Raw genomic sequence first — 17,755 nt, 5'->3', positions numbered from 1 at the left:
AATGTGGCTCTGGTGTAAGTGACAGAGAGTAACATGCTCTGGCATGAGAGGATAAAATAATATTACCTTCATCTCCAGGAGACACCTGTCATTCATCTACGTATATACAGCGTTAGTCCCAGCTTCGATTGAGAGAGAGAGAGGCAATGCCTCTGCCTCAACATTTCCACTATCAACGACAAAACAACAGCGAGTCATCTTCCAAAAAAATACAGTACCTCTACGCCCTGTACTAGCGAACATAGCGAGCTGCTGAAGTGTCCGGTGGGACTACTTTGCCTACAGAGCTGATGCTGATGGCGAACCCACTGACTTACCGACACCTGTATGCTAAGGTTCTACAAAACAGTGTCGTGCAAGGGACGAAACACTTCAAACCTTGCTAAGCACCTCATAACAAACAGCCAGACCTCTCCAAGGAGTTCAAAACACAAGTTACAACAACCCAGTTACAAGTTTAAAGTGTTCCGAATATTTAGATACTAAATTCACAACTTTTCTGACTTTATAGATCCAAGCAAAAAACTAGTTTGTTTGTGTCCAGTAAACTCACAGTGTTACAAGCTGTTAATAAACTGTGACTTCCAAAATGTGAACAACCCTTGTTGACATCCTGTTTCTGATCTATTAGGTATCGAGTATCGAACTAGTATCATTTTAGTTTCAAGTATCATTTCAATATCGAGTATCATGACAACACTAGTTATCAGTCTATTGCAGCTGCCAAATAGAGGTGCAAGGATTAATTTGTAGCAAAATTAGTTGGCAACGAATTTAATTGTTGATAATAGTCAGTTACTTTATCCCTCGTTCTCTCTTTACATGCCTGGAGCCAAGTTTCCATCTCGCATCCTTACCATCTCTGCTGACAGTTGCGCATGCAAAACAGCAACCAGGAAGCAACAGGTAAACAAAACATAGCAGCGGCTGATGCAACACCATCGTGTCCTAAAGTCTGGGTGCATTAAACCCTCAATGCTGCAAAGAAAATGATTGCCTGCAAGATTTGTAAAGCAGTCCTTGCTTATCATAAGAGCATGTAAGTAATATGAGAGCATTTGAAGATACAATCTCGAAGATTTCAATTTCTGTGTCCTTGAGCGCCTCCCACTGGCGATAATCAGTAATTATGAGAGCACTCCTCCCAATTTAACCAGACGTCTACACAGACACCCAGTCCATAAAAATACAATATAGGCCTACTGCACATGCAAAGGCTTTCATCAGTTGGCCATAGGCTCAATCACCATTGTGTTAACTCATTCGGTGATAGACTTAAGACATACTTAAATGAAAAAGTTTGAGATTGTTACTTTAAGGAGAAGGCATGTTGGACTTGTGGATGATGCAGACTTGCACAGATAAGATAATTAGCTTCTCAGCTAGCTAACGCTAGCTATCTACAGACAGATTTGTATAAGTTAACATTAATATAACACTGTACTGCTCTAGAAAGAACCTTTCGCATCTTTCTTTTACATCAACTGTCATTCAACTTAACAGTCCAAAGTTACAGCCACACTTTGTGATTGTGCTCTCATTTACATTGTCAGTAGCTCACCTTAAAAACCTTAAAAGTTTATTAAAAGACATATTTTTTAATGAAGAACTCATATTTTTTTGTCTTAATTGTTAGTAAACACATGCTTGAAAGAACCTCCAACTAAATTTAAAAGCTGACAGCTAAATAAGAGCCATTAATTAGGCTAATTGTGCAATTACTTATCCGACTAGTCGACTAATCGTTTCAACAATCGATGACTAGTTGAATATCAGAATAGTTGCAGCCCTACTGCCAAAACTGACAGAAGAAAAAAAGTGAAAAGTTTTCCTAGGAGAGCTTGTTTTTTTTCCCCGGTACAGGTCAGGTGGCGCTTTGATAAATTGTACTTTAAAAATGTGATCATTGTTTCTTTTGCATTGAATTACATTCAGTTCTTCTAAAGTTTTCCCTAATGTTAAATCCGACCTGTGTAATGTTTTGAGCTTGTAGATATGGCTCGAAAAATCTAAATCTGCTTGGCTATTTTTTTTAAATTTTTTATTGATTGAAACACATCAAGCTGCTACTTAAATGTTACTCAATTCAAAATGAAAACTAGCCCCTTTCTCGTTTTCATGAGTAGTCTACAGAAAAAGTCTGATATCACATCAGTACTGCTTATGGGGTGGGGGGTATACCGGTTTCACTACAACCGGTTTTGCCACAACATGGATTTTGCAATACCATCATTACATAAACACACCAGTTTTAGTTTTCATGCACATATGAGAGAGATTTACTTAACCCCGAAACTTATGACCTACATTAGGTCAGTGTTTCCCACACAAACAGGAAAAGCCCGTCTGATATTACATTAGTGCAGCTTTTCACCAGAGCACAAACTAAACTGACGCTGTGCAGCAGTCTGTGTGTCACCTGTCTGTAAACATGCACGCGATGCTGCTGCTGTCACCAGTGTGCCTGTGGGATGATCGAGGCAAACGGTCAGTTATACGAGGTGGCTTTTCAGTGAGCGCATTCCCATTATCAGCGGCACCTTGTCCCGGTGCACGTTAACGCTGTGGCCATAAAAACTGACTATTAATGCAGCAGACGAGCCGCCGAGTGTTCGCTTTTAGCCGCTAAACCTACAGCACACACGGGGTGAGGTTGCGCGTGCCGACAGAAAGAAGGAGACAGTGAGCTTTCATTTCAACAAGCTCACAGTAATTAAACATACATTTGTCATCACACCCAACGAGTATGGGAACTGACTGAAGAAGAAACCAGTGTTAAAAGTTTGTCTGTATATGCACTCTACATGCTTACTCAGACACAGCTTGTTTATACTCATCGTTGGAATTTGTGCACCCATGGGCCCCAGCTGTGCTTGTATCACAGCGACCAGAAAGGCCAATAATTTAAGTAATCATTAAACCTTCAGCTGAACCCTGGCCTGCAAGGAAAGTAACTACGAACACCATAAACTGAGAGAAGAGGTAGAAAAACTGTAGGCCTATGTGTCACAATTTGTTTTCAAGCAACGTTAATAAAGACCTACTAACAAAATAATATAGGCTATATGTGGACCAAAATATGGGTACTTAATGAAATTGACTAAATATTGGTGTAAACGTGTAACAGTATAGATAGCATCTGCAGAAAAACTGTGGTTGATGTGTAGGCCTACTAAACAACAATGTGGTGAATCTTTAAGATGCAGTTATGTTCCAAATATAATTTCATTGACAAGTTTAATAAAATTCAAAGTGAAGTGATTTTGACAGGTTCATTCAAACCAGGAGCGCGGTGAGCTTAGTTTAACTTTAATATTAAACAGACATTCAATCTGGATCCACTAACTTCTTCCTAATCAAGCAGAAGGAAGACAGTTAGCTCACCCCCCAATGTTAACACTTATGGACGACATGACAGATCCCTAAAAGTGAAGCCAAACCCTCTCTATCGCCCCCCTGCTGACTGGCTGCAGTATTGGTCATAAAGCCTGCCTACTACATGTTAACAGATGGGACATGAGTCAAACTATAAAATCAAAATACATGCAAAATAAATGTTTCTCAAACATGGTTTCTGTCATTATAGCTAGTTATTATCATGCTGATTTACGTCCAAGTGTTCATCTCTACGTCTCTACTGCGCAGGCTCTGGCTCCATATGACGTCACCATAGCAAGATGGCAGCGCCTATCACAGGGGCTATTTTGGCATCACTTTCGTACAGTGGGAGCAGATGGAGACGCGTCAACTCGATAAACTGTTTTGTTGGCTGAAAACTGATTTTCTTTCAATACCTTTACCATAATATGCCTATATAAGTGAATTATCACTAAACAAAATACACTGAATTTTGTTACGGTAGAGCACTTATTTTTCTAAGTTTAAATCATTTATTTTAAATAACTGTATTAAATACAAAATATTTTCTGACAATAGTTTCCACATCATGTGACCCAGTGATTTAAAATCATAATAATAAATGTCTAATACATTGGAACAACAGGGTATACGTTCTTATTGAATTTCAGGGCTTTTATATTAATAAATGAATGAAAAGTCGCGTCTTTTTTCAGTAGCCTCTATGTTACGGGTTATTTGTTAGCAGAAAATGATTGTGTCTTTGAGCATCTGTTTACCGTAATGTCTAAAAAGACAGGCTTGAACTCCGAAATAAGTCACGTTTACACCTCTAGCACTAACAGTTATGAGCAGTGATAAATAAACAGGATATAATTTAGGAAAATATCCGTATACCAACATTATTTGTGAAAATAAACCTGCTGCCGATTTACCTAATTAGTCACGACACGCTCCGACGAGTCATTCATTTTGAGCTAGCCAAACCGGCTTGCGTTTGCTAATGTGCCTGGACCTCTTGGTGCAGTTAACTGAGAAGCACGAGACATTTCACAGCTGTTCTGTAACCGATATAGCTGCATAATTTCCTATCACGTCCTAAAGAAACGACAATCAGTGATATCCGACACATAAACCCGTTTTATATTTCACCTTGCGCCCACATGTTCCTGTTGCCCAATCATACAAACTTTCCTCTGCTACCGCGTGCATCAACGTTAAACTTGTACTGTGTACCATGTTGCATTGACAAACGATGACACAAATGGATCTAACACTATTTCCGGTTGAACATGTAAACGAAACTACTTGCTAAAGGTGCTTACCTTTGCTTACTCTTCGCTACCAAGATACTGAAGCCACGATACATCACTTCACTAGCATCTGTTTGTGGGGTCAGACGTTGACAGACCGCCCACTCTCCTTGACACTAGGTTGTGTGATGCCTTCAGTGCTCTTCGTAAACCTCACATTCGCCTTTTCAATTACAAAAAACATGTTTGTGCGCTTACTTACGTTTCCCCACCCGCATGGTTTAAATTCTAAGATGAATATAAACGATCTCTGTAATAAAGATTGTGGATAGTGGTGTATTTTTAGCTTTTAGCCTCATTCGCGACACTTATAAAATCCTCAGAATTTCGACCTTTCCGACATTTGTTAAGGCAGCACAACACGTGCTACAGTGGTCCTGAATATATTTAATTAGTAAATTGATTTTTGTACAAGTTTTCCATTAGGAAATAAAATGACCAAGAGTAGAGATATAAATATATTGAAGGTGACGCGAAAGCATGGCAGCCATTTAACTGTGAAAATAATTTCTGCAATGCCAACGTTGTGCGACTTTTGTTTAACAGGATCGTGAGAAACGGTCCAACGTTTATCATGATGTCACTCTACAACCACTGCTGTGGCCGTTGGAGGGAAGATCGTTGTCATGGTACAGTAAATAATTGCTGTGGCAATGGCTGCTGGCTAATCATGTGGATTTGATGACAGTTAGTCTCGCTCAACCCGCAAAACATACACAAGGTAACGTATTTCTTACCTGCCCTTTTCAACGTCGAAACCAAGTGTGCGCGTTTTGCCACGGGATTATATCTTCCGTCGCATCCATGAGGTTTAAGATACACAGCCCTTCGACTTTAGGGAATACACCAGTGATATTTATAAAGCGATCCCAACGCCACCCCCTATTTCCCAGTGCGCATTCGTGTAAGCGCAGCTGCATAGGTTGTCACATCTCTTACCCCTCCTCCGGCTGGTGACTCATGTGTCTCATTAAATGTATGGACACCAACGTAGCATATTCAGGGAATATGAGGATGTAATGACTGATTTAAGCAATAAGACCCAACTGGTTGTACTACAAATAAAACGAATTATGGTTCCTCTAGTAATAGCTGTCAAAAAATGCATTTCGGAAAACCAAAATTTAAGGGTTGCTGAATGATTGGCACATATTTAGTATTCAGTATACATTTAAATAAAACTGAATAAAAATACCAACATTTAAGTCTTGGCTCCCATTATTAAAGAGTTGAAATAAAAAATAAGACCTTTTCTATACACGGTTTACCAGCAGTAAGCACACCTGTTATAGTTCTACAGAAGGAACTCATTTACTGATTGCCAATGTGGCGGCCAATACAAAGAATCATTTACCTGGAATGAAAGAAGACCCTTTCTGTGTTGGTTTAGCACTGACATGAATATTCAAAGGCTGCTTCTTTTAAACCAATCTTTATCAAAGGTTTTCTAAAATTATACATTGTAGAGCAATTTTAGTGTCAACCACTGTCTGATAAGCTGTAATGCTTTGCTGCATGGGCTGAAAGTATTGTGAACAATGGAGTCTGAGCAGGCCCTGCTGGACAAACCACATGATTTCATCAACTGCAAATTACCCCGAGCAATTTACTAGATTTTCTTTTCTTTTTTAAACTTCTCACTTGGAAAGCATATGAGCCAATACAAATATATCTATGACAGGCCCTAATCTTATACATATTATTGGCAGGCTCTTCTGTCATAATCATTCCGTTTAATCAGGATTTTGATATGCAACACCTGTCATGTGCAAGGATTTTCTATGCAAAGAAATAATCACATGCACATATTAAAATGTGTCAACCATATTTCAGAGAAATTAGGATTTTATGAGAATAGAAATAGTCTTGCATATTTTAATGTCCACTCATCAGTAATGGAAGAAACAACAAAAGCGTCCCTCTGTTATTACTTTCACCAAACACCCTCTCATCTTGTGATAAATATCTTGTACTTGCAATAGATATCATGTTTTGTAGTTTATTGTAAAAACGAAGTGTACCAACAGTAAATTGTGAATCAAATGAATCAGTGTTGAAATACATTCTACAGACTTGACACTTGTTCACACTAAAAACCACTGAATGCAGAATTGCTGTGGGTGGGCTGGGGGCTCCTGCATGCAGGACAGCCCATACTAATGATTGAATCTCTGTCCTTGCAGAAGTAATAAGTATGGATTTGTTCCTCTAAACCTTGAGGAATATTACATGTAGTAACTAAGAACTCTGAAACAGGCAATATTTTACATTTCACAAGGGATTCAAAATATTACCTTTTTTATCAAAGAGCACAAATGCCTCTGTCAGTCCATGGTCAGGGGCAATACATGATATAATTATTCAAACTCGAGTGAAAAAAACAACATGTTTTAATGTTGGAATTTGCCCCTCACACAATGAAGTATCCTGAGGTTGCTGCTGAATGTCCATCTTACATACGCTTCCTCTCAGTTCAGTTGTCTTATGATAGAGTTAATGTCTGTACCACGAAATCCAGGATTTCCCAGGTCCTTCAGGAGCCCAGCCTTATCCCTGGCGGCGTGACGAGCTACTGACAACTTGAAAGGCAATAGGAAGTTGTTGGCAGCACGGAAACTCTTTCCCACCGCGTAGATCTCATGAATCAGGTCCTCCAAACAGATGATGCCATGTTTACCTGGGAAAATGGGAAACAGGAGGTAAGTGAGGAGCATTTATGCATGACAGGATGGTGCAAGAGTGGAAAAAATACTGGAGAGGGAGGAACCAAGCATGACAAGTTTGTCAAATAGAATAAGTATTATTTAACAGAGAACACGTTAAAGGTTGAGAGGAAACTTCCCTAGAAACCAGTAAACCAATAATAATTGCAATGTGTAGGAGTATCTTTGGGAGGGTGCTTAAAACTGATCCGTGATTCGGATCAGTCATGGTCAGTTTTTAAAAGAAAGAATTTATACTTTTAATCTCCATAATATTAAAAACTGCATCACAATTAAATGCAGGGGCAGTGGTCTGGAGCTCAGCCAACAGTCGGCAGGTCGGGACTCAATCAAAGCGTAACATGACGGTGACATGGCTATCTCTGTGCTCTGCTCTCTGTCTGTCTGTAACACTGTAACATCGTAACTTTAACATATTTATGAAACATGAAAGGGACTTCACAAAACATCTTCATTTGCCATTCTGTGAATGAGAACAGTCCACTCGCACACAGTCTGCAGCAGCGCGACGATGGCTTATTAAAACAAAATCCTGTATCTACGAGTTTGTTGTTCACAATGTTTCGTTCTGTATGGGAAAGATAATGCTTCCTAATGCGTCCCTTCCTGTCTAATAAAATCAGCAGACCGATAAATCGGTCAGGCTCAACTGCACGATATTGGAAAAAACACACATTCCAATATCTTTTTGTTCCGCTATATTTATTGCGATTAAAAAAACCCCCAGGAAATTATACCAGATAAATGCAGTGTGTCATGTTCATATAATTAATTAAAAAAAAAAAACAATTAAGAATCATACTTTTTATAATTTGGGACTTTTATGTCTATTTTCTTCTAACAAAACAAAACTGTCCTTTTAACACACTTGGTTCAGCAACTCTGACACCTGCATGAAAAAGAAACCTAAGGTGGAGCGACATGTTTCTTTATAAAATAAATACAGATGTGTTATTTATAGGGTTTGTCATCAACCATTTCTAACGATGTTCAAATGTATGTTTTATCAGCGTGATCAGCTCGGTGATGGTAATTTTTTGGAAAAGAAAACTCACGTCTCCTACTTCCAGTTGACGTGAGATTTCGTGCTTATTTACAGGGAGATGACAGTCTGCTGTCAGCAGACAGGTCTCTGTGTGCTCTGGTGAAGGGTTGCACTACGGTGATATCAGACGGACTTTTGGCAAGTTTTTGTTTTGCACTGAGCAACAAAAAAGTAGCAGCTTAATGTACTTCACTTAATTTACTTCACTATCGCACCTTCTGTGATTTGACTATTGCATATGCACATGTCGCAATTGCGATTAAGTGATAGTTTGTGCAGAACTAATCTGCAACTTAAATTGATTTCAAAATGTGGGGTTCACTGTGCGCAAATTCACCAGCTATGGTACTGTGTTTTTTTACACAATAGATAAGGTTTAAAACAAAACATGTAAAAGCCAAAGTTGCTCATATTGATGGTCAAAAAGTTAAAATGCCAAGAGTTACAAATGTGTCATAAATAAATGACAAAACGTAAAAATCAGGTGTCACTGTAAGCTGTAAGAAAACATATTGCATTATTTGTGTAATTTATACAATCTAAACTCATTTGATTATACTGTATATTTAATCAATACAGCATTCATTCGACTGCCTCCAATACTGACCATGTATAGACAGCTTCATAAACCTGATCTATGACACTCAAGCATTACATGAGTGCTGCTGATTTACCCTGCCATCACTCTGTGGTGGTCAAATCAAACTGTGACTTACCCATGTGCTCCTCAATGAAGGTGTTGTCTGTGAGAGGAACTCTCCTCCTGCCTATTCTGGTCTGTCCTCTCTTCAGAATGAGCTCACGAACTGACTTTAAGTTGGGAAATCTGTTGGTAACATTGCCATGCGTTCATCATATGCCCCAAAAAACAAACAAAACAAAAACAACAAAAGTTTAAGTTCAATTTTTTTCAAGAACAGTAGTCAACAGTTACTCACCCCCAGGCCACATAGGGCTCCAATATCTTCATCATGGCTACAGATGTCTTGTTGATTTTGACAAATGACCCGCTGAAAATCTGCCTCAGCCTCAACATCTGGACCACCTTCATCACCTTAGGACTGACACCTTTAATCCTAGGCACAAAATAGCAAAACATAAATTTCTTTCATATATTAGTGTTTCAGTCCCCTTGTCCTTGATCCTTGTATACCATCCTTTGGTCAGCCATCATTTCTAAATGTTCTGTTATAAATACATGTGATTTATTTCATTGATGATCTGATGTCAGTGTCTCTCGTACCATCACATCTTGAAAACTGAAGGGAGTGAGCATAAACCTATCATGGCAGTAATGAAGCTCTAAACATCTCAGACTACTAGTGAGTGGACTTTGAAAAGTTTTCGACCTCCAAATAGAAAGATGGTCCTTAATATCTGTATTCAGTTCAGTAACAAACCAGCTGAATCTAATCTTGCTTCTAATTAATAATACTCAATCCCAGGGGGCTCTGGAAAACCAATAGTTACAGAGGTACTAACACACCTTTGACACTGGAAGGAAATAACTGAAAAAGATTAAAGCAATTCCAATCCTAACTAACATTATTCTGCTTTAAAATATTTGCAAGTGAACTTTAAGGTGCCCTGTATAACAGTACTGTATGTTGTAGCACTTTGAATTAATCCTCAAATTTGCTTGCCACCTATTATGTCAAGACTTAAAATTATTCTTGTGGTACAAAAGAAAAAAGCAGTGGGAATATTGGTTCTGTCTGGGCAACCAAACATGGTGCCTAATACTAGATCATTCTGAACCAAACCATCCAAAGGAGTGCTCACTTTGTTAACTCACTGACTAAATATAAAGTGCACAAGCGTATTACTAAGATCAGATTTTACCTTGAATATACCAACAACTAACCTCAATCAAGCACTGACAAGATGAATGATGTGACTGGACTTTTTGTTTCATGTACTAAATAACGAACATGATATGCTTAAGTATTACAACATTTATTCATAGTTTAGGATGTACTTACTCTCTGATACGGACAGCAAAGGCAAGCTTGTTCTTAGCAGGAGGAAGAGGGGCAGGTGGCCTGTGATCAGCTCTCCTGATTCGAGTTTCATCACGATGCTTCCTGTGACTGTCCTTCAAGAAATCTTCCAAACGCTTGAACTTCAATGGTTTTCCTTTTGAAATCTGCCATTATAAATAAACATATATGTAAACATAAAACAGTGGGTTGAGTTATGTGGTAGTACACTGTCTATAACCCTGTTTACACCTTGTGTTAACATGCGTCCTGGGTGATGTGTTGTGGACAGCTTTCTGTACAGGTATGAATTCACCCAAAACACATTTCTTGGCTGCATATAGCCACAAACGCAAATATGTCCTGGGTAACATTCAAGGAGAGCCTAGTTTCTGTCATTGTTGCCTGATTTTTAATTTTCACTATGTCATGGGTTTATTATTTCCCAGGTCATTCCAAGCATGCGATTAATGTAGTTTGTGCATCACGGTAGGCTTGGCAAGAAAAAAAAAAGGGAATAAATCACATCCCATATTGGTTCAGTAAGGGACATTGCATTTTAGTTTTATATTGGGTTGTCTATTGGAAGAATACATAGAGCATGAGTTTCTATACGTATAGACACACGTTTGCCCATTTCATACAGACAGCGGCTTGCTCCTCCCCAACTCTTTAGGTTTCTATATGATGTAGGCCTATCTGATGTCTGTCTTGTTTGGATATCAAGCATGTAAGATGACATCTGACCAGAGGAAAGAAACAGCCAGGTTTAAACAGTGCCTGTGCTTTACATTAAATCTTAATTCTGATACAGTTGAGTATTGTCTTATTCATTTCAGCATAACTATTGCATAAACCTTGCATAAACCTGCATTTGACTTCTTAAAATGTTGCGATATAAAATCAAAGGAAACCATCACTTACCTTTCTCTTGTCAAGTAGTGCAAGCTTGGCTTGCGTGGCTTTAATCGCCTGGTATGCTTTCCTTTTTTTCAGGAGATACTCGGGAACTAACTTGATCACTTTTTTTGATCTGGTAACAAGAGCAAACACAACAGCTCAGTAAACTTGATGAGGTAAACTTTCAAGAAACATTAAATGACAAACCAATGGCCCCAGTTTTCCACTTTCGCCTAACAGTTGACAAAGTTATCGTTTTACTGTCTTAAATGCGTTAAAATACATGTTAACAAAATAAGGTGTCATAACTGCCCAGACAAAAAAAAGCAGTAGCAAGATGCTGCCTAACCTTTTGGGAGGTAAATTCACTCGCTTAGAGCTTTATTCGGTTGTGGGTAGGACTATCATCCAAACACAAAATACGTCTTTCATACGTCTAAAAATAATATCAAGCAAGCTACATTGTTGTTATCCCTCGGTTAAGTACACTTGGCCCCATGTGATAATAAGAAAGCTGTAAACTGCCTACTGTTACCATAAACCATCGAAATAAAGGTCTTAATCGGAAAAGTAAAATATGTTTTTCTTGGAAGAGTTAAAACCTTTACAACTACATGTAAAGAAAGAAAGGATGGACTTAGATATAATTAAAAACAAATACTTACTCAGCTTCGGCCATGGTGAAAGCTAAAATCTCCGTCGCTCTAAGATGACGTCTTCTTCTTCTTCTTCTTCTGGTAAATTGGGCAGTTTAGACGCTACTAAGCGTATTACTGCCCTCCGCTGGACAAACTAAAGGACACAATCACGTTTTATACACCTACAGCCCTGAACCATGCAGGAACTGTGAAACTGCTTTCATGATCAGTTGCTGGTTGTCATGATGGCCCAAGAAAGACTTCATTGAAAATGGTACTACTCCTAAGTCTAACAATGTTTTAAGTTCAATTTTAATGTTCTAACAAAGTTTTTAGCGTTTAAGGTGCATTACCGCCATCAACTATGCTGGAGTGTGGACCAGAGTAACCTATTTTTATTAGGCATGATGAATGATATAAATTGATGAATTAAAAAGAGGAAAAATACATTAAATAATATTCATTTAAACAGCTTCCTTTAAAAATGTTAAAATCTGGCCTTGAGATGCCGTGGATTGTAATGATACCAGCAATGCTAAGGAATCTGAACATACTTTAACCTTTTTTAATTTATTTATATCTGTCCACTGTAATGCCATTGTAATTGCCAACATTTCAACTGTGCATACAGCTAAAGGACCAAGAAAGTAGAACACATTACACCAGTCCTTAGATCCCTACCTTCCTGTGAGTCAAAGGATAGATTTTAAAATCCTACTCCTTGTATATAAAGCACTAAACGGTCTTGGGCCCAGTTACCTATCAAACATGCTAGTACGCTACGAGGCATCCAGGCCCTTCAGGTCCTCTGGGACAGGTTAACTCATTGTTCCCAGAACCAGAACCAAGCAGGGTGAGGCAGCTTTTAATTTCTGTGCTCTGCAACTGTGGGACAAGCTACCAGAGTACCTGAGGCTTTCCCCATCAGTTAGCTCTTTTAAAACGGGTCTCAAAACGAGATAAGACAAAGATGAGACAATTATCTTTCAAAGACTCTTGATGCTGCTGAAGTGGTTATAATGTGAATATATTTAGTTTTTTGTTCTGCTGCACTCCAGAACTTCTGATGTAATTTTTTACTTTTTCTTTTAATCTAATTGATTTTTGTTTTTTGTATCTATTTTTGCTAATTGTCACATTTCTTTTAATGTTCTTAATGCTCTGTTTTTGATTGTGTTAAAGCACTTTGAATTGCTTTGTGTATAGATGGTGCTCTATAAAATTTTTTTGCCTTGCCTTGCCTTGCCTTAATGTTGATGTTTGAATCTGGGATGACAAAGGCAAATCCTGTTTTTCCTAAATTGGAATCCTTAGAATCATCTGTATATATAGGAATAAATGTTTTTTATTATTATTAGTGATTTGCTCTGTATTTTCTTTTTAATATATAAATGCACATATACAGGGGGAAATAACCAAATAGATGTCACCGGGAAAGGTACTGTAGAACTGTATATTTTCCAATTTGTTTTACCGTCTTACTTTCTGCCCGAACAAAGCACTCACTCTCCAAGCATGGTCTAAGGGCCTTCACTGTTCGAAGATTTTCTTCCTTCTCCTCTTGAAGATTTGCCAAGTATTTCAACATAAATACTCCCATTGTACAAAAGTGATGCCAAAACAGCCCAAGTGATAAGCACTGCCATCTTGCGATGGTGACGTCATTATGAGCCAGAGACTGCGCAATAGAGATCGGCAAGTGGCGCCGCTGCAGCCACTTCTGCTAACCAAAACACACATTTACCGAAAAAAGAGCAAGGTTCCCACATGTCGGCGTGTTTAACAGCAGAACAGCTTCTTTGTTTTGGTCTGAGGTTAATGTTCACAGATATGGAAACTTCAATGACTGTAGTGATTGTTTTTGCCGATCGTCCTCCACTCTGCTAATCCGGAACAAATCGGCTGCAGGAGCCGTATTTGTCACCAGAGCTGTCAATTATCAGCATCAATAAACTAATTAAGATAAACTTGAAGAAAGATGAAGAAAGGTAAACACTTTGACATAAATCAGCATGATAATAACTAGCTGTAATGACAGAAACCATGTCTGAGAAAAATGTATTTGACGTGTAATTTGATTTTATAGTTTGACTCATGTCCCATCTGTTAACATGGAGGAGGCGGGCTTTATGACCTATACTGCAGCCAGTCAGCAGGGGGCGCTCGAAGTGTTTTGGATCACTTTTAGGGAGTTGTCATGTCGTCCATCTTTTATACAGTCTATGCCCACAACATATTCTCAGTGCCTGATTTTTAATTATTTCCAGTTTTCTTAGTAGTGCCTTTGCTGATCCCCTGTATACTATGCCGAAATGTCTGTCACCGCAGTCCTCGTTAATATAGTGGACAGTATCTTGGCCTGTCACACTGAGGCTGGACACGGATAGGCGTAGAAGACTGATCTGGCCCCTCGGAAAGAAGCGAATTCGAATCCAGGACTACCCAAACTAAACATCCCAGCAGCGGCCGAGAATATATTACTACAGTGTACGTGTATGATGTAAAACGGTTACATATACGGCGAAATGTTTCATGTCATGTAGAAACAATTAATCTTTTAGGATGAAAATTAAAGACAAGACGAAAATGCTGCTTCTGTTGCAAATTTAATTGATTTTAACAATCATAGCAGCTATTAACTACGTGTTTACTGCCAGATTTATGCATAAATGACATCAAAACATGCTTCATGCTTTCTAAGACTGCAGCTGGAACAATTTCAATAATTACATAGAATAGATACAAATTTGACAATATACTGCTACAGTGTTACTTTTTAAAGCTTATATCAAGACAATAGGAATAAACAATAGATGTCTGTTGAATATGAGTAAGCATTCAGCTTAGCATATAAATATTAATGTCAGATTATTATTTGTTTCACTACACCATGTGGTGAAGTATTTACACCCTGTTATGTGTGAGAGGATGAACAGCAAAAATATTTAATAGTGAAATAGTGAAAGTTCCCCAAGATATCTTATGAAACTAGCTCCACCTACGGGGTTCAGGGTCAAACTTATAAGGGGGCAGGTTTAACATTTCCCTCTCCAGTTCCTGGTCCTCCTCCATCCCTAGAAGATGAAACAACAACATTAATTATGTATTAAAAATATGTAATGTTCATATAAAATCTGTATTTGCATATTTTTGTGAACTGATCGAGAGTGCGGGATGTAGGTGTTGTGGCAGCTGATGTAGTGATGACAGGTGTTGGACAGGACTCAGCCCTCTGCTGCTGGAGAAGATACTGCTGCAGATTGTACATCTTGCTGTTTTTTATGCACTTCACTCCTAAAATGAAGTCAGCATAACCATCAGCCCTGCTCTCCCAGATCTGCTTCCAGGTGTCCTTGGCCCCGGCTCCAAAGCTGACAGTGTTGTCACCCTCTGATGCCACTGGTGGTACCGGCTTCCTGGAGAGTAAGTACTCCCTGAGGTCCTTAATCTCCTGGAAGCTGTTGGCATATTCAAGAAATGACAGCAGGCTGTCCTTGCTCTGTCCTTGAGGGTTGAAGGTTCCGGCCCCCTCCTCCTCTTCTACCTTTTTCATCAGGTAGATGGTGTAGCCAACATCATTTTCAAGGAGCCACCTGAATGACTTTACCTTGTACCGCCCAAACTGCAGCACATACTCCCCCATCACCTCCAGGCGGTTAGACACATCCCCTCCCCTCTGAAGGACCAGAGTTAGAGCATTTGTTCTCACAAGGTCGTGTTTCTGAGGGGGAGACTTGTCCTGAAGGGAAGGATTTGTCTTGATTCTCATGGCCTCATCAGAGGGGTCCTGGCACAGATGGCCTGATGGACCCTTCCTGAAGGACACTGTCTTCCTTCCTGGGAAGAAGTTCATGGGAGTTGTCTTCTTCATCATTTGCTGTGCAGAGCAAAATACAATGTATATTAATCATACTGTTATTTCAACACTGTTACTTGAGTTAAATACAACCTGCATTTTTAATAATGAGGTTACAAAACTTGATATTAAACACCTGCAGTATTTACCCATTAAAGCACACTGAACCCTGCTGACATACAATTGCAGCAATATATTCACAATGAGAATGTATGCACTAACATAATGATGTCCCAAAGCTTCAACTTGATATGAATTTAAAAGACAAAGCACTGTATTATGGAGTGATAATGATAATGTAAACTGTTATATCAACAGTTTTATTTATGTAAACAATAATCAGCATTAATAATCACTATTTAACAACACTGATATTACACACTTGTGTCTCAGTGTGATACCTATTATTATGTATTAGTATGTTTGTCATAGCAATTTAACTCCATCATACATGCAGGCTATAGAATAGGAATATGCTGCAGTATTTATTGACTTAAAAAGTACAATAAGCCCTGCCGAAATTCAACTGCAGCAATATATTCACAATGAGGTTTAATGAACTAACACAGTGATGGCACAAAAGGCTTCAAACATGACGAAAATTTTAAAGACAAAACAGTCAAAGAAAGGAGGGTTTCGGATCAACAGGAGAGAAATGAAAAACACAAGATTGACAGCACTTCCAGATGTGCTTGATAAAAATAGCTTAAAGCACTGTTAAGGCTGACATACAGTAAAAAAAAAATATTTTTTTAAAGCATTAACGTTACCTATCTTGTGTGTATGTACTAGCATGCTACCTTAGCGAACACAACACAGTACGAACCTGTCCATACAACTTAATTCAAACTATCATTAAACAGGTTTCTCAATATAACATTGGATTCTTAATTAACTTGTTGAAAAAAATGTGCCACACTTACTTTTGATTATATGGACTTTTCGAAAGAGTCGAAATAAATCGTTGGACTAAGGAGAAAACAAACTATTCCGTTTACTGCTGCTGTCAATGCTGGCCATATCATGAATCAAACGTGAAAAAACGGGGTCTCCTTACCGTTACCAGACGGGTGAAACAGCGCCCCCAAAATCCTGCTTGTGGCCAAAAATATATTACATCCATAATGATAAGAACTACCATAGAGAATGAATGGGAAAAGTTGAGAGAATTAAGGACTACTATTTCCGGCTCTCGCGCGAAAGACCGCGGTTCGAAACCGGGCGGAAACAGTTGACTGTGTTGCTTTTTCAGATTGGACACAGCTGGACACAAGGACGAGCTTTATGCCTCAGTCTTTCTTGGTGAATAAGCAGCCGCCGGTAGAAAACTTTACTCTCCCCGTCGGGGAATCGAACCTGATGGCGGTGCTCCAGTGTTTGCCAGGAACATGCAGCGGTAAAGCTCATATTTGCCCAGTTTTCCTGGATTGCACCCTTTCAGTCTTACATACTGTGGTCAAACAGTCATACGGTCCACAATCCAGGAAACCAAGGGAGCATCTACCAGCAAAGCAATGGGGAAATCAAAGAACATGACTCTCACAGTGTTACCTAACCCGTCCAGGTCAACATAGGCCGAGTAATGGGCATCTGGCAAAACCAATCCAGATCTTCAAATCCCACCTTTGGTTTGGCACGTCCCAGTTTGTTGCTTCAGCGCACCTCTACAGAGCCTCATTAGTTTCCTTTGCGACACAGGCTGCTGCTGGAGTAGAGGCTGACAGAGGTGCAGAGGTTTGATCTGATCGGCCAAGGGGAGGTAGGGCTATCGTGTGCCGTGTGACTCCTTCTACGCTGGCATACGGCAGGTCCAGTGTCCTATTACCCTGGCTGGACGCTACGCAAAGCACTTTATGTTTGGCACAGTCGCAGCTAGTGTAGCCGGTTGATATTCCCCAATACTGAGTTGAAGTCATCCGGGCGCTGCATCGGGAGTCACCAGTG

General features: G+C 39.1%; 1 protein-coding gene across 1 annotated transcript; it reads right to left on the bottom strand.

Moving 5' to 3' along the window:
- Positions 1 to 6,531: 6,531 nt before the first annotated feature.
- On the bottom strand, positions 6,532 to 12,026 carry rpl7l1 (ribosomal protein L7-like 1). The gene is made up of 6 exons (XM_069655977.1): positions 11,983 to 12,026; positions 11,342 to 11,450; positions 10,421 to 10,584; positions 9,377 to 9,514; positions 9,155 to 9,264; positions 6,532 to 7,347 (listed from the first exon to the last, which is right to left on the bottom strand). The coding sequence occupies exons 1-6, from the start codon at positions 11,994 to 11,996 to the stop codon at positions 7,139 to 7,141; spliced, it is 744 nt and encodes a 247-aa protein (XP_069512078.1). The 5' UTR covers positions 11,997 to 12,026; the 3' UTR covers positions 6,532 to 7,138.
- Between the last annotated feature and the right edge of the window lie 5,729 nt (positions 12,027 to 17,755).

This window comes from Semicossyphus pulcher, unplaced genomic scaffold (genome assembly GCF_022749685.1).
Source record: "Semicossyphus pulcher isolate SPU_LCO1_2020_fin unplaced genomic scaffold, fSemPul1.0.p SCAF_11, whole genome shotgun sequence".
In the NCBI taxonomy this organism is placed as follows: domain Eukaryota; kingdom Metazoa; phylum Chordata; class Actinopteri; order Labriformes; family Labridae; genus Semicossyphus; species Semicossyphus pulcher.
Note: the sequence above shows the minus strand (reverse complement) of the source record. Positions and strands in the feature narration are given on the sequence as shown.